The sequence below is a fragment of the Thrips palmi genome, unplaced genomic scaffold (assembly GCF_012932325.1).
Source record: "Thrips palmi isolate BJ-2018 unplaced genomic scaffold, TpBJ-2018v1 HiC_scaffold_16, whole genome shotgun sequence".
NCBI classification, from domain to species: Eukaryota; Metazoa; Arthropoda; class Insecta; order Thysanoptera; family Thripidae; genus Thrips; species Thrips palmi.
This window is the reverse complement of record NW_023144625.1, coordinates 15,437,247-15,458,376: the sequence shown is the minus strand read 5'-3', so window position 1 is coordinate 15,458,376 and position 21,130 is coordinate 15,437,247. Positions and strand designations below refer to the sequence as shown.

The window sequence follows — 21,130 nt, the reverse complement described above, 5'->3', positions numbered from 1 at the left end:
CCCCGCCCCGCCCCGCCTCACACCCCGGCCATGCTTTTAGGACGAGTGGACTGGTTTCTGGCCGGCCTGCCTCCGGAAAAAGGGGGGGAAAATGCTGGACGGCCGAGTTCGGGAAGCTTAGCTGCTTTCCCCCGGTGGAGCGGCGCGGTAATAGTATTTGTCTCCCCCCCCCCCTCCGCGCCCGCCCGCACCTTGCCGATCATCATTACCATCACTGACAGTGCGGCAGCGCTTCGGCAATCACCAGCCACTTAGCGAGCTGTGGCGGCCGTGGCGGCCCACCACCACAGTGCGGTCCGTGGTCCGTGGTCCAGTGGGGCCCCTCTGGGGGTTCTGGGTGTCCTGGTGGTCTAGAGGTAGACACACCAAAAAAAAATTCAATTCTAACCCATTCCTATCCCATGTCCTGGGGTCCTGGGTAGCAGCCCCCGGCGCTGGATCCACGCTGTCTCGCAGTGTGGCAGGGCTTCCTCAGACTCTTCGACACCTGTAAGGAAAAGGCACGCAGTAGCGGCCGCGCGATCCAAAAGGCGCTCAGTTGCGGCCCTGCGATCTGAAAGGCACGCAGTATGCCGCGCGCGATCCAAAAGGCACTCAGTTTGCCCCGCGCGATCCAAAAGACACGCAGTTTACCGCTGGCGGCCGGTAAACTGCGTGTCTTTTGGATCGCGCGGGGCAAACTGAGTGCCTTTTGGATCGCGCGCGGCATACTGCGTGCCTTTCAGATCGCAGGGCCGCAACTGAGCGCCTTTTGGATCGCGCGGCCGCTACTGCGTGCCTTTTCCTTACAGGTGTCGTCTTGTTGATTCGGACAGGCAGCCCGGCCGCCAAGCACAAAGCACGCCAGCCCCACTCCGGGCCTGCCGCCGCTACCGCTGCTCACGCCCCGCTTGCCAAAGGAACAGCCGTGAGACTAGGAGGCCGTGGAGGCCGTGGAGGCGGGGGCGTGGGGCCTGGCCTGGCAGTGTGCCGGCGGAGCGACGCGCCCCGACAAAAAGAGAGGCACTTGCGAGCGAGCATATTGCAGAAATGGAAAGCCAAAACACACACTGTATTATTGCATCTGTCTGGCGCGCGGTGAGCCACAGGAGAGCCGTGCTGGCAGACACCGCTCTGCGGAGCACGCTTTGGGCTGGTTTCCTGGAGCGGGGACTTGGATCGAGTACACAAAGGGTATGTCGGTATAGTAAGGGGAGGGATCTACTGGCACCATCGTGCGTTCGGATTCGAGATCTGTTTGAGGGGTTGTGTCGAGTGCGACTGTGGAGCGGCGCGCAGCGGGCCGCCGTGTCGGCAGGCAGGCCCGCACGGCACGGCTGCATCGCGTGACTACACTGCCTACCCAGCACGGCGCCGTCCGGAGGCGAAGAGGCGCTGCCAAGCCAAGGCCGTGGCCGTGCTGGCCGCGCGGGCGCAAGGCAGCAATGTCGCCCCAGAGAACACAGCGCGGTCCTGGAGCAGGCCGTTTGGAGGAGGGGGCACGCAAAGACTTCCCCTGCCAGTCGTTGGTGGCCGGCCGCGGCCTGCTGCCTGCTGCTGCCCACCGCGGACAAATGAAAATGTGTGCGACTTGCTGCCCTGCTGCGCTTTCCCAGCAGCGAGCGTGACAAAGACAAAAGCAAGCTCTCTAAGCGGGAAATAAAGATAATTTTCAAAAAAGAAAAAAAGAAATGTTAAAGTGTTTACACACATTTAGTAATTCACCGCTGTGGTGATGGAGGTATGTTTACAAAACCCGAGAGGAAAAAAAGTAATAAACGCCCCGCAAGTGTAGAATACACCACGCGAAAAAGCCGACGACGAGGCGAACTGCGCAGCTGCTCTGTGGAGTAGTGGGTGGGGGTCGGGGGGTTAGGTCTAGGTCGGGGGTGCCCTATCTCACCACTGCCTCGGCTCCTCTCGGGCTCCGCTCCGCGCTCCGCCCCGCCCCGCAGACCTCGGCCACCGCCTCCCTCTGCCCCAAAGGCAGCGGACCGGGCCGACACTAAATGAGCCTATTTACTTGATTGCGAGCACAACGATAGCGGCGCCGAGGCCGTGGCCGTGCCGGTCGTGCTGAGCTCCTTCCGTCTCACTTTCCTCGCGCGCCGTGCCACCAAGGCCTTGGTGGCCTTGGTGGCCTTGGTGGCCTTGGTGGCCTTGGTGGCCTTGGTGGCCTTGGTGGCCTTGGTGGCCTCGGTGGCCTCGGCGGCCTCGGCCGCGATCTCGCTGACAGAGGCGACATCCTTTGCCCCACCCCGGCCGGCATTCCTCCGGCAGAGGGGACGACACGACGCGTCCCGCGCAATCTGTCGCTCTGTATCTCTCTCTGTCTCTCTCGCACCCCCAGGGAGCGCCCCTTGAGTGCGAGGGAGACGGAGCGACACGACGGCGCAGGAATTCGCGGCGCGCGGTGCGGAACGAGTCCCCACGCGGGAGGGGCCAAAAACAACGGCGCACGCCGCGCGCGGTAAAAGTAGCGTCTTGTAATCCGAGGAGATGCCTTGGTTACATTTCCAAGGAGATTGTGCGAAATTTAGAAGGTGCCTGAATTAAGACCGCAACCTCTGGCAACCGCCAGCAGTGTCCCGCAGCATTAGCACGGCGCGCGTCCGAGCCGTCCGGTGAGGAATGGGAAGGGGCCTAAGCCGGGCCCGCCACGCGCCACCCTCCTAGGTGCCCAAGAGGTGCCCCCCCCTGCGGGCCGAAGCACGGCGTTATTGAAATCGGCTGCTCCACTGTCGGCAACTTTTGAGTCGGCAATGGCCGTGATTCGAAACAGGATGTGCTTATCCCAGCGTCGGCCGGGCAAGGCCAGGCAAGGCCAGGCGAGGCTGGCAGGAGCGGAGGAGGGGGGGGGGAGGGGGGTTTCTGCCAGAGCGTGCCAGAGACAGCCAGAAGCCAGACGACGCGGCTTCCTAGTCGGAGGCCCTGGAGGTCCTGGAGCGCGTGCCTGCCTTGAGTCCCTTCGGCTCCCTCGGCCTTGCTGGGCTCGGCCTTCCCCGCGGCCGCCTGAACGGCCTCAACTCACTTAGGAGCCACCGGGGAGCAGGTCGTTATCGTGTGCACTAATGGACTGGCTCCTGAGACGCGGCTGAGCGCGCCAAGCGCCAAGCGCGGCCTGCCTCCGAGCTCGCCTGGGTGTTGTTGCCGAGGGCTTAGGTTAGGTTAAGTCATCACTTGCGTACTCCGTCCACTTATCACGATTTCCAGGCACTTGTCGCCGTTGTTTCGACTAACTTTGTGGCTGCACTGCTCCCTGGACGAGCGGGCGAAAAAAGGTCCAATTCACGATTTCCTGACATTTACCACCGTGTTGACCAACTTTGCGGCTGGCAGCGCTGCTTCCAAAGCAAGTTGTGCACGTCAGGCAGAACTGCAAGCCACACGGACTGCGTGAGGCTGCGTGGCGCGGGGGCAGGCAGAGGCAGAGCTGCCGTCGAGTGGAGTGTCGAGCACCGTTTGAATGCGCAGCAAACCTTGCCGCGGCCTCTCTATCTGTCCCTACGAAACTTTCGTGTTTTCACCGTCTGTCTCTGTTGCTCCGCCCTTTCCCTCCCAGTGGGTCGGCCGTACACAGACAGATTGCGGGACCAGAGGTAAACGAAAGGAGTATTATACTGTGGAAAATTCCAGCGCCCTCACCGCCTTTGACCCCCCTCCCCCTCGCCAAAGCGCTTTGTGTTGATTGCCGAATGGCAATGGCAGTGGCAGTGGCCGGGGATTGGTGGATTCGCCGTTCGCCGCTTTGAACGGCGTCTCTGATTGGTGCGAGGCGCGGACGGTGGCCAGGTCCACGACGAGCACGACCACCGCCACCACCGCCACCGCCACCACCACGGTGACGACGGAACGTGAAAGGCGACGCCCGCGTCTACTCTACAAACTCAAGTGTGTACATAGTACACTCCACCTGGAGTAAACATGCATGTACACTTCAACCTGGAGTGTACTTAGCATGTACACTTCAACCTGGAGTGTACTTGGCATGTACACTCCAGTTTGGCGTGTACCTTCAGGTACACTGTTGCTGGCTCCCTGCTGCAGGTATGAGCCACCTGGCATGTACTTGGCAAGTACACGCCAACCTGGAGTGTACATGCCAAGTACACTCCAGGTTGAAGTGTACATGCAAGTACACTCCAGGTTGAAGTGTACATGCAAGTACACTCCAGGTGGAGTGTACTATGTACACACTTGAGTTTGTAGAGTAATGGAGGTTTGCGCGTTTAGCGCGCCCTGGATCGCGCGCGCCGAGCCTCGCCGCGTCGATGCGTCACTGTCACTGTCACGGCGGCGCGGCGGCGCGGCGCACTACATGATGGCGCCGGCGGCGACACCGCGCTTCCAAGTTGCGGCGCGCTCCAACGACACCGACACTTTGGTGTGCGCGGCATTACTTCATCTGAGGAGCGACGAGTGAGGAGAGAGAGACGCGCCGCTGCCGAGTTTGCGTGGAAAGTTTGGGCTGGATTGGCGGCGTCCTTCGCCCCTTCGCCCCGTGGCGCCGTGCCCTTGGCCCTTGAGCCCTTGCCCGACTCCCTTTTGACAAACTAGGCCGTGATCCTGGACGCCGAAAGTGGCGGCAAAGTAACACCTGTAAGTCGGCGGGGAGAGTGGTGGTGGCCCGGCCCGTGTCGCCCCCTTCCCCTCCCCCAACGCCACGCCACACCACGCTACAGCGATGATGGCAGGGCCGAAACATTTAAATGCAAATCGTCACCGAGGCGCCGGGGCGGCCTGGGTCCCGGATGGCCTCTTGGCGTGGAGGGTTCCGTGAGGGTCTCCACCTCGCGGGGCACCGATGGGGGCGCCGTCGTCGCCGCGTCCCTCTCGCACTCACGGGGCCTCACACGGGTGCGAGGGGGACAGGGCGACGAAACGGAAACGGCACGGTGAGGTCGGCCCCCGCCCCGCCAACCTTGGTTCCCAATTACATTCAAATTAGTCCTCTGTGGCGACGACTGCCCTCTGCGGGCCGAGTAGCCACAGTCCTTTCCTCGTTACAATTTTCCCCTTTGTCCGCGACTGGCCCTCGTTAGGGCTTCTTTTTACTTTATTTTTACTCCCATTTTTTTAGTCGTTTTTTTCCCCCTTGCGGACTTTGATTCACTTTCGTATGGCGCACGGGGCGCGGTGAAGTAAGTAAGCCACGGCACCGTGCGCTGCGCGCGTGGAGCTCGTCGGCAGCACGGTCTTGCAGCTTTTGCGCTGGAGTGGGGTGCGGTTCGCCGGCTGCTTCTCTGGCAGTGTAACGCGGATTGCTGGATTATCGGGGCGCTGCAGGCTGCTTCCGGACACGCGCTGTCTCTCTCGCACTCGCGGGTTGCTCCATCTGCGTGCAAGAGAGAGAGAGAGAGAGAGAGAGAGAGACAGAGAGAGACACAGAGCGAGGAGTGTTGGCCGTGTTCCGCTGCCCTTCTGCTGCCAGCCGCAGGAGCGGCCGACCCTCGCCTCGCCTAGCCTCGGTCCGGGCGGCGAGTGCCGTCGACACGCCTGCCGTGCCCGCGGCCCGCAGACTCTATTCCTCGCTCTGTCTCTCTCGCACGTACACGGGACGCCCCATGAGTGCGAGAGAGAGGACGCGACTCTCGGAATGAGTGCGCCGCACACTTACTTTATCGGACTTCACGGGTGAGCGCGAAGCGAAGCGCGGCGACCTGTCGAGCCAAGAGGCGTTTTGTCGTTCTGTCTCTCTCGCACCCGTGAGCGGACTCCCCGCACGCTCTTGGCCTGCCGGTTCGCGGCGCGCTTGCTTCGCGGCTTCGCCGCCGACGCGTCCATGCGTTCCTTTTCTTTATCGCCCTCCCCGAGCGGCGCGGCGACGCTCGACGGCCCGCGAGGCAATGAACCGGAACCGCGAGTCCTGACAAAACAAGAGCGCGAAGGAAGAGAAATGGGCGAAGGGGGCAAACTTCGTCTTTTCCAAGCGCGCTTGGAATTTTTCTGAGCGCAGTTGGCATTTTTTTTTTCAAAGCGCACTTTGGTATTTTTCAAGTCGTCGCGGATTGACGTCAGGTCCTCGGGGACCCTGAACAAGCTTCCTCGAAAGCGGGGACGGGGCGTCGCAATAACGTTTCTGACCTCCCACACCGGGAAAATGAAGGTAAAGTCGGTTCGCCTTAACCTTAACCCGAATCCCCCTCCCCCCACGCTGTGCCTGAAAGGTAATAATGGCGAACGCCCACCGCCCGCACAGCACCGCACAGCGGCGGCGGCGGCAGCCCTGCGTCCAGTGATAAAAGCAGCGGCCCGGAAAGGCAGGAGGAAAAACCGGCACGAGGCCATGCCACCGTGTGGAGGCAAGTCGCGTCATCACGAGCCTCGCCGGTTTGCCTGCCGAGCCTCGCGAGTCCTGGAGGCCCTGGAGGCCCTGGAGGCGTGGGCGCGCGTGGTGATTAGCCTCTCGCCAGGTGAAAGGGCGGCGCGGCATTGTTGTTTGTGAAAGAGTGTGGGCCAATTACTCAGGGAAAAACCGATCTCGAGTGTGTGTGAGTGCGCGCGCGTGTGTACTTACATGTGTGTGTGTGAGGGGGCGGAGAGCAACGGCATGTGACAGCCTCGGATTGACAAGCAGACCGAATCACCCCACCACCACCACCCTACACCCGCCCACCCGGTTCTATGCAAGTACCGCGCAATAAGCGTATCTCACTTTGACAAAAAGCAAATAAGAAAAGAGAGAGAAAAAAAAAAAAGGTTGACAGCGAAATGCCGATATGCGCAGCAGGCATGATGTTGGCCCGTGTCGCCGTGATTTAATTAACCGCGTTTTATTTATTTACTCCGAAAAAAAAGCAAGAAAAACAACCAAAATCATAGCCAGCCAGCAGTACGGGCATTGGGCGAGGCGAGCAGGTCCGCCGGTCCACCGACAGCACTTCTGTCGAAATGATGAAAAAAGAGAGAAGGTCGCACAGTTCGTTGCGGTTGACGTTCGCGTGCGAGTGAGTGAGAGCGCGTTTTGCAGTGGAGTGCTGCCATGCGCCGAGGCATTCCCTCCGCAGGAACGCGAAACGACCAAATCATGCCCCGCAGTACGGGCATTGGGCAGGGGGCCCAGGCCGCCGGCCCACCGGGGGACAGCACTGACGGACAGAAAAAAAAGAATAAGGCCCACTATTCTTGCGGTTGCGTTGGGCCGGCCCAAAGTGGTAGAGGGTTTTGCGTATGCTGATGCGCCGGGTCTGTACACTGTACAGTCTGAACAAGACTGACTCTTCGGCTCCCCATTTTTGGGAATGTGGCCGGGGCCGCGGCCGGGGCCTGCGGTGGCCCCGGGGGGGCAGCGGAAACGGACGGACATAAATTGAATTCAATTTTTGCCCTTCTGGGCCTTTCGCGGCCCTGGCCGGCCGAATCGGTAGAGGGTGGGCGTATACGTGATCCGCCCGGGGCCCGTACATCGGTTCATCTGCTCCCTTTCCCGCGGGCCCAAATTGGTTGCTTCCGCCTCGCCGCGTTGCCCCCGTGCCTCGCGGTGTGGTCCGACCCCTCGGGACAAAAGCGGCCGGAGCGCACAAAACGGGGCAAAACCTTGGGGGCGGGGTATGCGAAAAGGCTGGCCGCCCGGGCTTGAAGGGCTTACGTTTTTGACAATCAAGCGTAGGAAGTTCCTCCCATGCTTTGATTCGTGGCGGGGGCAAATGGCTGAACTCGTGCTTGCCGCCTCCCGTCGTTCTCCCTCTCTTGCAGCCCTAGGGAAAAACGCGGTTCTAACGAAACAGGGTGCCATATGGGAAGGGCGGGCCTATCTGGCCCCAGCAGGCCTCGCTATCACGGGGCCAGGTTGCCAGGTGGGCGGCACAGTGTATGTGTCGTCCTTGGAGGGCGAGCCAGGGCGGGCCAGGGCGGGCCGCACAGCGCACCGCACAGCGGGCCGCATAGTCCGACCCAGGATTAGACTGGCCGGGTGGGCGGCAGTGCTTCAAATCCTGTCCCGCTCCCACCGGGCGCTGGACGTGGCTGGGATGGCTTGGGATGGCCTGGTCGAGCTGGGGGCCTGGCCTTGGCAGACCCAGGCCGTCGGTAAGGCTTTTTCCAAGTAGACCCCCTGGCTTGCCGCTGGCCCTCTTGGCTCGCGCCTCGCGCCCCCGGCTTGGCTTCTTCGGCCGACCCCACTATACCGCCTTAATTCTTTTACGCTGCACCTGTCTGCTGCCCGTCCGCTGCCCCTTCCCTTGGCCCGCCCCGCGGGGGGAACACTCACGCCCATCCCTCGATCGCTCCGCAGTGCCCGGCCTGTAAGTTGCGGCCGCTTCTTTCGCTCGCTTTATTGTGTAGGGCCCCTTGGCCGAAGCCAGCGCCGCCGCGACCTCCACGGCGCTACTACACCTTTATCGCTCGTCGGCATGTCGGCAGGCACGACCAGACACCTTCACGTCCATCCACCCAGCCCTTACAAGTCAATGCCTGTTATGTCCAAAGGAATAGCGACAAATAAAAAGTCGAGGCGCCGCGGGGAATCGAACCCTCAACTCACTCCATAATCCAGCCGAAAGCCACCCCTCGTCCACATCCGCTCGTCCATTGACGATTACGTGGCAGTGTAACGACGCAGTATAGTCGACCCCGCCCCGCAGCCCTGCTAGGCCGTATCCGAACGGCGCTCTCGTCGCTCTGTCTCTCTCGCACTCCTGCGGCGTCCCGTCGCGCTGCGAGAGAGACACTGTCGTCCGGAATGGCCCTCGGGCCACTCGGGCTGCTCTGTGGATTGGAATGGAATGTGATTAACGAACCATTAGAGTCGACCGGCCGTGCGTTAAAGGGTCGCGTTTTACCGTTTTACCCGCTCGCAGCTCGTTGTGTCGCCGACAGGGCGATTTCGAGCATCGCTCCTCTGTCTCTCTCGCACCCCGTTCCGTGGAGGTGCGAGAGAGAGCGCGGTCGGGGCCGTGGTCGCGGCCGTCGCGCCGGCGGGGAGGCTGCAGTGCAGCGGACAGGGCTGGCTGGGCTGGCTAGGGCAGGTCGCTCGCGGTCATCGCCAACGTTACGGTGGAGTGGGCGGGGCAGGCAGGCCTCGGTCGATAAGATGCCGTTTTGTCATCGCGTTGCGGCGCTGGCACACTGCCGCTCTCAAAGGCGATCCCGTCTGATCCGATCTGGTAATGACAGCTGAGCCGCCGCCACAAAGTGCCTCAAAGGGACCGTGACTGTGGCCACGTCGCCGACCCAGGACCCGGGACGGTCCGGGACCCGACTAAGGGCGAGGACGGCGACACACAGCAGGACAGAAGACCGGTGGCGGCGGCCGAAACTCTAGACGCGCTTTGAGCTCCAGAGTCGCTAAACAGGACTCGAACCCAACGTATGGCCTCACCAATCGATTCCTTGTTCGGAGTGCAATCCATTGGTGGGGCCACGTGTTCAGTTCGAGTCTCCTTTAGCGACTCTGCAGCTCAAAACGCTTCACGACTTTTGTCCGCCTTCACCGGTCTTCTGGCCCAATGCGACATGGCGACGAGGCCGCCCACCGAATGCTTTTCACGCATTATGCTCGACAGCGTGAGCCGCGAGGCCTTCCGTGGGGCGTGACTTTCGGACTGCGGTTGCCTTGCCCCCACTTCACCGGGTCGTTATCGGCTGGCATCGGTCGCCGTGAAATTCACTGGAAAGTTTTGCGCTGCAGACTGATTCTGAGAGTCGTTTCGGCCGCTCTGTCTCTCTCGCACTCCTGGGGCACCCCGTGTAGGTGCGAGAGAGAGAGAGAGGCCAAAACGACTCTCGGAACCAGTCTGCATGGCGTGCGTCCTCGACGCGGGACGGCCCAAACCGAGGCCCGACGAGCATCACCCCGACATGAACCGCAGCGCCAGCACGGCCAGCACGGCCAGCACGGCCAGCCACACCAACCAGTCGAATCTAGCGGCCCAGCGCCCTGCCGGCCCGCCCCGGCCTCCTCACAAACGTACTGAATGTAATCTCCATTCCCACAGAGCAGAGCACCACGCCGGCCGGCAGCGTGCCACACCGCACCGTGTCGACAGAGTCCCCGCAGCGGTCAGCCCCCCCCCCCCCCCCCCCCCCCCGCCACCACCACACCCGCCCACTAGCCACCGCTTTGTGTGTAATGGGATAAATGGTACGTTCCGATGGCAGGGCGGCAGGCAGGGTGGAGTGGTGAGAGGGCGACGGGAAACGGGGGAGGGGGAGGGCCTTTACAATGTGTCCCACACGACCGAAATCCCCGCCCTCTCTATAGTCGCTGTGCCCGGGACCCCCCGGCGGGGGCGGGCAGGGGGCGGGGGCAGTGGGGCGCCACCGCACTGCCCACAACGCCAGGGCTAACGCAGCTAACGCAGCCTGCGGTGCCGGCCGGTTGATTGCCACCGGGGAGTGTTTTCGGTGCGGCCTGCGGCCTGATTCCGAGAGTCGTTTTCATCGCTCTGTCTCCCTCGCACCTATCGGGACGCGCCGCGAGTGCGACAGAGACAGCGACGAAAACGACTCTCGGAATCAGGGCCGGCGCGGAGTGGGGCGCGTCGAGCGGCGAGGTGCTAACGCACTTGCTAATGCAGTGGAGCGGTGAAGCGGGGCGGAAAGCGCACACGGTGAATCAAGTTGGAACCGCTTTGCCCGCTTTGCCGTTCGCGTCGCGTCGCCGGAGGATTACAAAGTGAAGCGGAGCCGTCTTGGAGGTGGAGCGCGGAGCGCCCTGTGGTTGTGGCTCGGCGCCCACTGTGCGCACTCATCGCGGGGCGGGGCGGGGCGGGGCGGGGCGGGGCGGGACTCCCATCGTCGGTATGCGATTGCCGTGCGGTGTGAGGGAGGGTCTGCCTGAAATGCTGACGAGGCGGCTGCCTGCTTGCCTGCCTCCCTGCCTGCCTCCGGGGCTGGCTGCCTCCGTGCGGGACGAATGAGGAATGTGTTGTATCCAAGTGGGCGAGCCCGCACCACCATCCGACCCAACTCACCGCGGGCAACATTTCACCCCAATTCGCACACAACCGCACAGCCCCCTCGCTGCCCCGCCTGGCCCCGCCCCCGTCATCAGCCCCTGTCGCCGTCGTCACCGCCGTCGTCGTTTAGGCGCAGTCAGGGGGTTGTTTTCCTTTTTGCTGCGAGGGGGCGGGGCCGCCAGGGCCGCCCCGGTGGGTTGTCGCGACTAACAATGCCGTCTCGCTGAGCGCGGGGCACGCGACGGGGAATGCAGGGGGTGGGGGGCGGTCTGGGATTCCAGAGCATTGGGAATGCCCTGCCTGGCCCTGCCACTGTGTGACGCGGTGTGACGCCGGCGCTGCCTGGGCCCTGCCTTGGGAAGGGGATTACAGACCTCCTGGCCGCGAAGGCCCCCCTTGCCCGCCGGCCTCGGCCGGGAGCGGGACTGCCTACCTACACGGCGCTTCGGCCGCAGACTGATTCCGAGAGCCATTTTCGTCGCTCTGTCTCTCTCGCACCTAGCGGGGCCGCCCCGTGAGTGCGAGAGAGCGGCTCTCGAAATGAGTCCACAGCCTCGCGGTGGAGTGCGGTAACCTGCGCGAGGCTTTCGGAGGCCCTCCGAACAGGAGCTCGCCGACGAGGGAGACGTGGAGACGAAAAGGGAGGCGAGGCCCTGACGGCCTGACGGTCCTGATCATGTTGCAGCCGATGCTGGCCCAGACGCGGCGCGCGGCCCCCGGCGGTTCCAGCGGCGCCGACGGCGACCCCGCCGCGACGCACAGCCACAGCGGCCCCGCCGAGTACTACAGGCTGCGCTCCTTCTCCATCACGCCCAGCGGCATCTTCAACCTGGGGGACTCCTTCCGCTCCAGGCGGTCCCGTTCCAACGGCTCCGTCGCCTCCACCACCTCGTCCAACAGCGACGACCTTCGCGAGCTGCGCGACCGCCTGCCAAGGTCGGTCTCTGGGCTCGGGTTCAAGTCACGGCGAGTGTTTTTGTTTTTACTTTTTTTGTGGTCGGCCGCGCGCTCCTCGGCGCGCGGATTAATACCAGTGGCGTACCTCCCGCGGCCGGCCGGCTGTCTGCGAGGCTGTCTGCCGGTGCTGATGAGGGTCGAGGGCCTGATAGCACGCCGCGGCGCCGGCCTCAGGGACGCCGTCAAGCCCACGCTTCACGCCAAAAAAATAAAACAAGAAAAAGGAATTCTTTGAATAATTAGTCCCGTCTGCCTGCAGCGGAGCGTCCGTGTCCAGCGTGGAGGCGGGCCGGACGGCGGCGGCGGCGGGCGCGGCGGGCACCGCGGACGCGCCCAGGGTGCCCTGCTTCAAGGTGGCCATGCTCGGCGCGTCGGGCGTCGGCAAGACCACCCTCACGTACCAGTTCACCACCTCGGAGTACATCTGCGCCTACGACACCTCGCTGGGTGAGTCCAGGGCCACCACCCGTTCAACTCAACATTTTGCATGCAATGCATTGAGGGACTTGTCGCCTACTGTGGCGGCACTGTTGACCCGCTCTCTGATCCTCATCTTTACAATATGCGGACAAATTCTGATCCCTCTTAGAAGGCCAGGCAGTCTGCGTGACGGACAAAACAAAGTCCTAGTCCGGTCATGTATCTGCCTTGCACCTATACGGGACGCCCATCGAGTGCGAGAGAGACAGAGCGACGGAAACGATAGTCTCGGAAACGGCCTTCAGTGCCTCCAGCCCCACCTGCTGCAGCAAGCAGTGGCGGAGTAGCAGGAAGCAGGCTGATTCCGAGAGGCAGGTCTCTCTCGCACTCATGGGGCGCTCCGTCAGGGTGCGAGAGAGACAGACCGGCGAAAGCACTGTTCGGAATCACTCTGCAGGGCCCGACGGACAAGGCCCGGCGCTGGGGCTTGGGCTGAGTGGAGTGGAGTGGAGTGGCGCAGGGCCTGGCCCGGCCAGCCGACATGCCGAGCAAATATTAGAAGGCTTCCGCCAGAGCCCGTCTCCGTACTCGAGTTTCTGGGCTCGTGTTTTCAGATGTCGGCCCCGGCGGGATTATCACGCGCACGCACGCACGCACGCACGCCGCACTGCGCTGGCTCTGCCTGGCCCTGCCCTACCCCGTCCCTGTCGCTGCACTGCTGGCTGAGTTCCCATGGCAAACTGGGATCGGCACCGCCGCTTCTTGCGCTGAGCCGCAGACTGATGCCGAGAGCCCTTTTCGGCGCTCTGTCTCTCTCGCGCTCACAGGGCGTCCCGTGCAGGTGCGAGAGAGACAGAGCGACGAAAACGACTGCAGAGCCGCACGGCTGCACGCTCGACTTGCCGCGCAAAAAGCGGCACCATCCCCCACTCGGCCGTGGCGAGGCGAGGCGAGGCGAGGCGGGTAGTCCAGCCGCCGGACTTGAGTGTCGGAACGGAACGGTGGGAAATTGGACAAAGTGCTCGCCGTGCTGAGAGCTTGCCGTCGGCCCGGGCGCCGGGCCCCGGCGTGGTTAATGTATGGTGATGGCCTGGTGCCTGGTCTGGCCTGGCCGAGGCCCCGGCGGCGGACGACGCTCCGGCCGGGACGACGCGTGACGGCCGTGCCTTCATCACTCACACCGTCGCGTCCAAATCGCCAGCCGCCAGTGTGCTGCCCGCCCTGCGATCCCCACAGAAAAAAAAGGTCGCGCGGAATGAATCAAAACAAACAATAAGCTGGAACGGGCCAAGCCGTCGAAGCCTCGGGCGGCGGCCTCGTGCCTCGCGCGCCTGTCGTTATCCGGACCGTTGTTCCGCGGATTGAGTGGCGGTCGGGAGAGAAAGAAAGAGAGAGAGAGAGAGAGAGAGAGAGAGAGAGAGAGAGAGAGGGAGGAGGAAAGGGGACACGTCGCCATGACAACAGCTCCAAACGCGACCAATTTGGACGCGGCGCGCGGATTTGGGCCCATTTCACGAGGGCCCCCCGCTGTCCCCCCGCTGGCCTCGCCTCGCCCTGCGACTGTGTCGCCGCGTTTGCGTTCTCCCCGAAGCACCCTTTCCTGCCGGTGCCACTGTCACGACTGCCTCTGGCAACAGGCCGTCACAGTCACTCGTCACAGCCGCGTCACGAACGAGGAGGTCTATAATTAATTCGAGGGCTCCCTCGTGCAAGGAGCAAGCGACCTTTCTTTTGTTTTGGCTCGCCAGCCTCCTGCAGTTCGTCTGCCACGCCCTCCCCTTGTTGTTGTTGTTGTTGTTGTTATTTGATAGCCGCCATGTAGAGCGAGCTTATCACCCAGCAGGCTGATTCCGAACATAGAATTCGTCGCCTCGTCCTTCTCGCTCTCGTCCCGTGGGGCGCGAGAGAGACAGAGGACCGTTCGCGATCAGGCTGCATGCACGGCGGCGGCGGCGGCTTCGAGTGTCGGCCTTCCTCGCCACGACGCCGACGTGACAAGGGATGAGGCCGCCGCCGCGCCGCCACAAACAACAACAACAACAACAACAACAACAAAACACCAAAAAAAAAAAAACGGGGGAAACGCTGACGAAGCACATGCATGGCACAAACACTAGAGCGCGGCAGCGGTCCCTGGTGGGTCGGCGTCGGCGGTCGGTACCTGATGACGCTGCTTCTTTCTCGAAGTCAAGAGCAGCGCAGAGGAAATTGGGGCAGCGTTGGGGGGCATCGGGGCGGCGGCGAAGCCAGTGCACCGTACTTGAGCCGGATGGGGGGGGGGGGACGGACTGCCGATGCAGCAGCTTGCTTATCTACCGAATGAAAGCGATGGCGTTCGCTAATGATGCTGCAAGGAGCGGAAAATGCTGCTTTCTCTTATCTCTCCTCTCGCCCGCGGTCCCTGCAGGCATGATGCAGCAGCATGCCCTTGTGTGTTTCCCGCTAAACAGCAGAATGAGACTCTCCTATCATGACCTCCGCCTTTTTGGATTTTTTTATCTTCTCGGCTATCCTGCACCATTGGAACTTAAAATCGAAACGACATTTGAACCGAGACTCCAATGATTCGGAGTAGATAATCCGTGAAACCGACTGTCCCTCCATATAGTAACGATCTCCGCAGTTATTATTTTACGGTGGTTGGCAGCAGGGTGACATCACTGGCTTTGTATTCTGCCGGTGCGACCCAGTAGTCCCCTGCGGCACGCTGCGGCCGTGCCTGACCTGGCCTGACCATGGCGAGCTGGTGCGGCACTGCGGCACACCGGCCGATGAGGCTGCGATAGCAGCGATAGCAGCGATAGCGGTTATGAGCTGCCGATATGGAGCCTCGCCGCGCACGCCACCGCAAACAAAACGCCAGCTTGGGTGACGCTAGCCTGAGTGAGCTGGAGAAATGCTCTTGGCCTGGAGAATGGCTCTAGGCCCAGGGAAATGCTCCCTCTGCCAATGTCGGACACTTTCTGGAGAGTGGCTCGGCGCTGGGCGCGGTGGGTTCGTTATCGCCGCCACGTCTAAACCTCCTGGACCGCGAGCCACGCCACTGGCTGCCGCGCTGCCGCCGCGCTTGACGCGAACGTGGCGCTTTTACGACCCCATTAATGCCTTTACGATTGCGTCGTGGTGCATGACCGTGCATGACTGTGCATGACTGTGCATGGCGCCCCAGGCACGCGCTGCATCCCCATCCTTGTTTTCCTCGTTCTCGTTTCAAAGTTTTACGGCGTGGTTCGGGTCCCAAAAGACTCCCCTCCCTTCCATTTTTTTCGTTTTGAAGATTCAATTGCTTTTTTTTTCGCTAACGCCGAGGCAGGTTCTCCCGCCGGGACTGGAAACACATCCTCTGATGTGAAAATCTTTGATGTTTTTTCATCGTTTTTTTTTTGCGCTTGCTGCTCTGCCATATGGCAGTGTGCCGTGCATCACCTATGTGTGTGCCGCCCCCAGTCCGGCGCCCCCAGTCCGGCTAGGCGCGTCCACCGGGAGGACGCCACCCGCCCTTTATCCCGCTGCCGCGCTGCCGTGATCCTCGGGAACATGGTTTGTGTCCTTGCCGTCCTCGCCGCCCTTGCCGCGCTGCGGGGGACTATATAAAGCGGGGCCGCAGGTGAGGGAGGGGGTCGCTTTCATCGGGGAGGGGGCGGGGGAGTGGGGGGCACCGTCCCAACTTTGCATGTGTGTGCGTGTGTGATGTCGGGCGACGCTGTGTGCGCTGAACCCGTGATACGCGTATGAGCGCCCGCCCCGACTGCGAGCCCCTTGTGATTGTGTGTGGTGGGCGACAGGGGGTGGGGGCCGCTACCAGTTACCTTTACACCAAGTTATATCCGTCTAGCCTAGCGAGAAGAACACGGAGAACCGCACCTTTCAAAGGCGCCTCGTTTAAGTTTAATCATCCAAGAGTTTGGTTTTTTAATGAGCTCTTTGTGTTCGCGGGCGGGTGATTTCGTCTTTGGAAAGTACTTGCCCTGACTGTGTGTCTTTGCAGACGAGGAGTTCGGCCAGAAGACCGTGTCCGTGCTGCTCGACGGGCAGGAGTCGGACCTGGAGATCGTGGACCACCCCGCCGCCGAGATGTCGGTAAGAGGAAGAAACCCACCCCTCAACTCAACCAAAATTTTGGCGTTTTCTTAGTGGAATCCGGGCCCAAAAGTCCAAATTTTGGCAATCCAAACGGAGTGCCACTGGAGTTCCAAGGATTCTACAGAGGCAGAGGAACTGGTGTGGCGGCAGTGATGAACACTCCGCCGAGTATTTGATGCGCCCTGCCACCTCGCTGGCTGCCGGCGGCATACCATCCGCTCAGGACTGTGGGCTGTAACGTACCCCTCGCTAGTACTTTGCACGCCAAACTGGTGCAGCGAAGTGCCGGGCAGGGGAAGGGGGAGGGGGGAGGGGAATGGGACCCAGATGGGACCCACTCATTCATACGAGTCTGCCTCCTGATGTGACAGCTCGGCCTGGCGGTGGCAGCCAGGCTGTACTGGCGGCGGTGCGTGCGGAACGTGCGAAGGCCGTGTAGGTGCTGGAGGGTGTGGTCGTGCCGCCTGGCTGCCTGGCTGCCTGCCTGCCTGGCTGCCTGCCTGCCTGGCTGCCTGGCTGCCTGCCTGGCTGTCGAGCGGGCCGTCCGGCTGGACTAGCGCCTCATATCACTGCAATCTACCGAAGTGCCGTCGGACTCGTCGGACGGAGGGGCCGAAGCCCGGCTTAAGTGATACAAAGGGTTGGCACTGCAGATAGGAGCTGGCGAGGGGGAGGGTGGCGATGACGGTTGGAGCAGCACTGTAGGCTGCCACGAGGACCGACCGAGACGATGCGAGTACCGGCACGGCTGCCCGAACTCGAACTACGGTCGGCCGCCCCGCGAAAACTGGGAGTGCTTTTCGTTCTCTCCCTCCAGTTCGGAGGCGGCTTTGGCGGCTTTGGCGCGCCACGCTGCGCGCAGAGAGCAAGCTGTCTCCCTCTGCGCCCACTTCGCGCAACTTCCCGCAGGCCGCGGACCGCGCAGGCAATCGGATGCAGCTCTGGTGTGCTTGCAGGCGGAGGCGTTCTGCGCCACGTACAACCCGGACGTGTTCGTGGTGGTGTACTCCGTGGTGGAGCGGCGCACCTTCCAGGCCGCCGAGGACATCCTGCTGTTCCTGTGGAAGTCGGACTACATGACGACGCGCGGCGTGGTGCTGGTGGGCAACAAGGCCGACCTGGAGCGCAAGCGGGAGGTGTCCACGTCAGGTACGTCCACTGGTCCGCTGAGGCGATATTTAATGGTGTGCCCGTTACTCCGCGTCACAAACCCGGCCGAGCTTATCGGGGCCATACCCTTCACCACGGCACGAACGTGGAGGATTCCACGCATCCTGGTGCGCACAATCCGATCCACGTTTCGTGACGCGGTCAAAGGCAGTGGCCGCCCCATTTTGCGCGTTTGTTTTCCCAGTGGAGTCTCAGTCGCCGCTTTGTTTCACGGCCTCCCCTTCCTCCTCCCTTTTTTTCTGCGCTGCGCTGCCTCGGGGCGTGAGAACGACGCCGCTGCTAAGCTCCATTTGCGACTGGCGGCGCAGATCGAGACAAACAGAGAGCGAGTCGAATGGCGGCGCAAAGCCCAAGGCCCAAGGCCCTGGCCGAGGAGAAAATAGAGGCCCAGGCCCCGGCGGCCAAGGCCCGGTCCGCTCCGGTCCGCTCCGGCCCGGTCAGCGCGACGCAGCGCAGCGCGGGGAGCGCCGTGCTGGGCAGGCAGCCAGGCGAGCTGGCGACGCGCGTGTGCCGCGGGCCGGCCTACCCCGCGGGCTACCATTACCATTAAGGGCTAGACCACACTGCAGGCGCTCCCACCAGCATCGACGAGGCCAGCGGGGCGCGGCGGCTGTCTTTTTGCGAGCAGGGTTCTTTGTACCGGACTGCCTTGGTGCGCCGCCCCGCCCCGCCCCGCCCCGCCCCGCCCCGCCCCGCCCCCCCGCCCCGCCCCGCCCCGGTCCGCGTCCGCCTCAACAGTCGTTATCGGCGCGAGTCTGGATTGGCCATCGGCCCATGGTCCGCCCTGGGGCCGCCGTCTTCGGCGCCTCGCGGAGTAGGCTTCCTTTCACTTGCATATTAACGAGGCCTCGCCGGCCCCATCCCTCTCAGGCAGTCTGCTGGGCTTGTTTTCTGTGGCACCGGCCGAGGGGAGGGGGACGGCGACGGGTCCCACGCCAGCCCGCCCTTACCCACTGTAGGACTCTACCTTCCCCCGGCGCAGCCCAGCGCAGCCCAGCGCTGGCTGCCAAGTTTGTCTTGCCGTGGCTTCTTGCCCCGGCCAGACGGCGGGGGGGGGGGGGGGGGTACAGGGCGGGGTGGGGCGGGCCTACTGGGACAGCGACAGGAACCGGTATGAATAAATGAGCACAAAAAATGGATCCAGTTGACCGCGCTCCACGCTCGCCCAGGGCACCGAGCCGAACCGAGCTGGCGGCGCTACGTGTGTGTGTGAGTGTAGGTGATAGTCGCGCGTTCGAATACCAGTTCGCTCCAGCCTTCGGGCGGTAATTACTGTCACCCTCCCCCACCCCTTTCCAATGCGCGGCCGGCCCCGCGCCGACCCTCCCGTGACACAATTGGTTTAGAGCAAAATCGAGCGAGGGGCGAGGCGACAGGGTATGGCCGAGTATGGTCAAGCAACTACCGACCGAACCGTGCTACCCTGTGAGTGAGCCCACACACTCTTTCAACAGACCTAACAGACCCGCTGTCGTACACACACACCGAGACACACACACACACACACACACAAGAGCTCAGTGGGTTGGGTGCGCCAAATATATTAAAAGAGTCCACGATCTGGACGCAGTGAGGGTTCGATCCCCGACGACTCCGATTCTGCTGGAAACCTATTTCGCCCCGCGCGCACGCCACCGTCATAACTTTGATATGCTCCGCCACTGGGAAGAAAAGCGTCGCCGGGCAGGTGATCCGTCCAGCGGGCGATATTTCGAGCCACCGGTCCGTCCCTGGGCCCGTCCCTGGGACAGCCCCGATCGGAGGCCATCGTTTCGGCTCCTCCCAGGCAAGGCCCAGTGCCGTGGCCGTCGTGTGGGATCCCTTCCCTTTACCGCCTCACGCGGTCCCCCCCCCCCCTTTTCCCCCCCGGCCTCTTGAACATGCGAAGGGTCTCCCGGCTATCGCGGCCCGCATCGCACCCCGTAATGTTCCTCGATTTGGACCCCCCCAGGGAGGCGGCCGGCCTGGCCCCATATTGCATACGACACCGGCCGCCCCCTTACCGCCCCTCCCCCCAGATGGGTCCCCAGATGGCCCCTGTCCGCGTTGTGGTGGACGTCGTCCGTCATGGAGGGTTTCGTGGCGGATGATTTATTTATCAGAGGATTTGCGTTGCACTGGTAAGGGGGGGGGGGGGTAGACCGCGCGTTGTCTGTCCAGACCTAGGGTAGGGCGCTTGCTGTGGTCCGCTGCACAGCACGTCCTTTATTTCTCCTCCTCTCTCCTCCCCTTCCATTCAAGCGAATTGCCGCATTGGCCCGTCCCGCCTCCCGCGCGGGAGTGGCGCGCCGCGTGCCACGTGCGCGTGCGCCGGGTAGGAGAGGAGGCTAACTACTCGCCAAGGCCGGGTGGTCCGGCGTGGTCCTGCCGCGGGCCACGGCACCAGGACACCCGACTGATTCCGAACAGTGCCTCGTCGCTCTGTCTCTCTCGCACGCCATGGGTGCTCTGCAGGGGAGCGAGAGAGACAGGGCGAGGGAGCATCGTTCGGAGTGAGCCCCACTCGGCACTAGCAGTGGACATGGCCCGGCCTTGGAGCCGGCTGCTAACTACCACCCTCCGTCCCCCGAGGCCCGAGGGCTCCATCGACGGTCGCTCCACCTCGGGGCGTTTGTCACCCGAGACACTTACGGCCCCCTCCCCGTCATTTACGGCCCGTTGTTGTTCCAGAGGGCCGCCGCCTGGCCAACAGCTGCTCCTGCAAGTTCATCGAGACGTCGTCGGGCCTGGACCACAACGTGGACGAGCTGCTGGTGGGGCTGCTGGCGCAGGTGCAGCTCAACCCGCGGCGCGAGGCGCTGAGTCGGCGCAAGGGCCGTAAGAAGCGAGGCCCGCCGCCCACGCCCTCCAACAGTGGCGGCGGCGCGTCCACTGGCAAGCGCATCCTGCGCCACCTGCTGGGCATCAAGCGCAAGGCGCGCTCCTGCGAGAACTTGCTCGTCCTCTAGGCGCTCCATGGAGCCTCCAGCCCTCCGCCTCCTGTCTCGTCCATTGTGCCGAGCCGCGCCCCGCGCGCCACGTCCAACAGGCGTCAACTTGTCCAAGTGATGATTGTTTCCATCTCGCAGCTAAGGCAGTGTCTGGCCGCCTCGAGCCGAGGCCCACCGCGCCTCTCTTTCGGGCGGTGGCTTGGCTCTGCCGAGAGTGGAGGAGGGCGAGGGGGCTGTTGTCCTCTTCCCTTTCGAGAGAGAGCGAGACAGCACGTTCGTCCCGTCTGGCCTTTGTGCGCTGCCAGTTGCCAGTGTGCCTGTTGCCTAACCCCCGTGTGCCAATCCTTCCAGAATGCGGCGACGAGGCGAGGCGCTGCGATTAGCTAATGGATAGCTTACTGTGTTGTGTCTGCCCGGCAGACTCATTTCGAGAGTCGTTTCCGTCGCTGTCTCTCTCGCACTCACGAGGCGTCCCCTACAGGTGCCATAGAGACAGAGCAACGGAAACTACTCTCGGAATCAGTCGGCTTCCGAAGGCCGAAGCCGAAGGTACGGATCGGACTAAAGGAAAACAAGGGCGGGGGAATCAGGGACTCAATCAAAATTGTACCAGTGAAAGAGCTTTGCTTGGTGAAATTGTGAGAAAAAGGTATATTATTTTCCCAAATTTATTTTATATTGATGCATTGTACA

General features: G+C 62.7%; 1 protein-coding gene across 1 annotated transcript; it reads left to right on the top strand.

Moving 5' to 3' along the window:
* Nucleotides 1-11,619: 11,619 nt before the first annotated feature.
* Nucleotides 11,620-21,075, top strand: LOC117642514 (ras-related protein Rap-2a-like; the record flags this gene model as incomplete). Its single annotated transcript, XM_034380767.1, has 5 exons — nt 11,620-11,813; nt 12,094-12,281; nt 16,243-16,334; nt 17,294-17,486; nt 20,178-21,075. Coding segments are annotated over 5 exons (945 nt in total), but the record flags the coding sequence as incomplete, so codon positions are not given.
* Between the last annotated feature and the right edge of the window lie 55 nt (nt 21,076-21,130).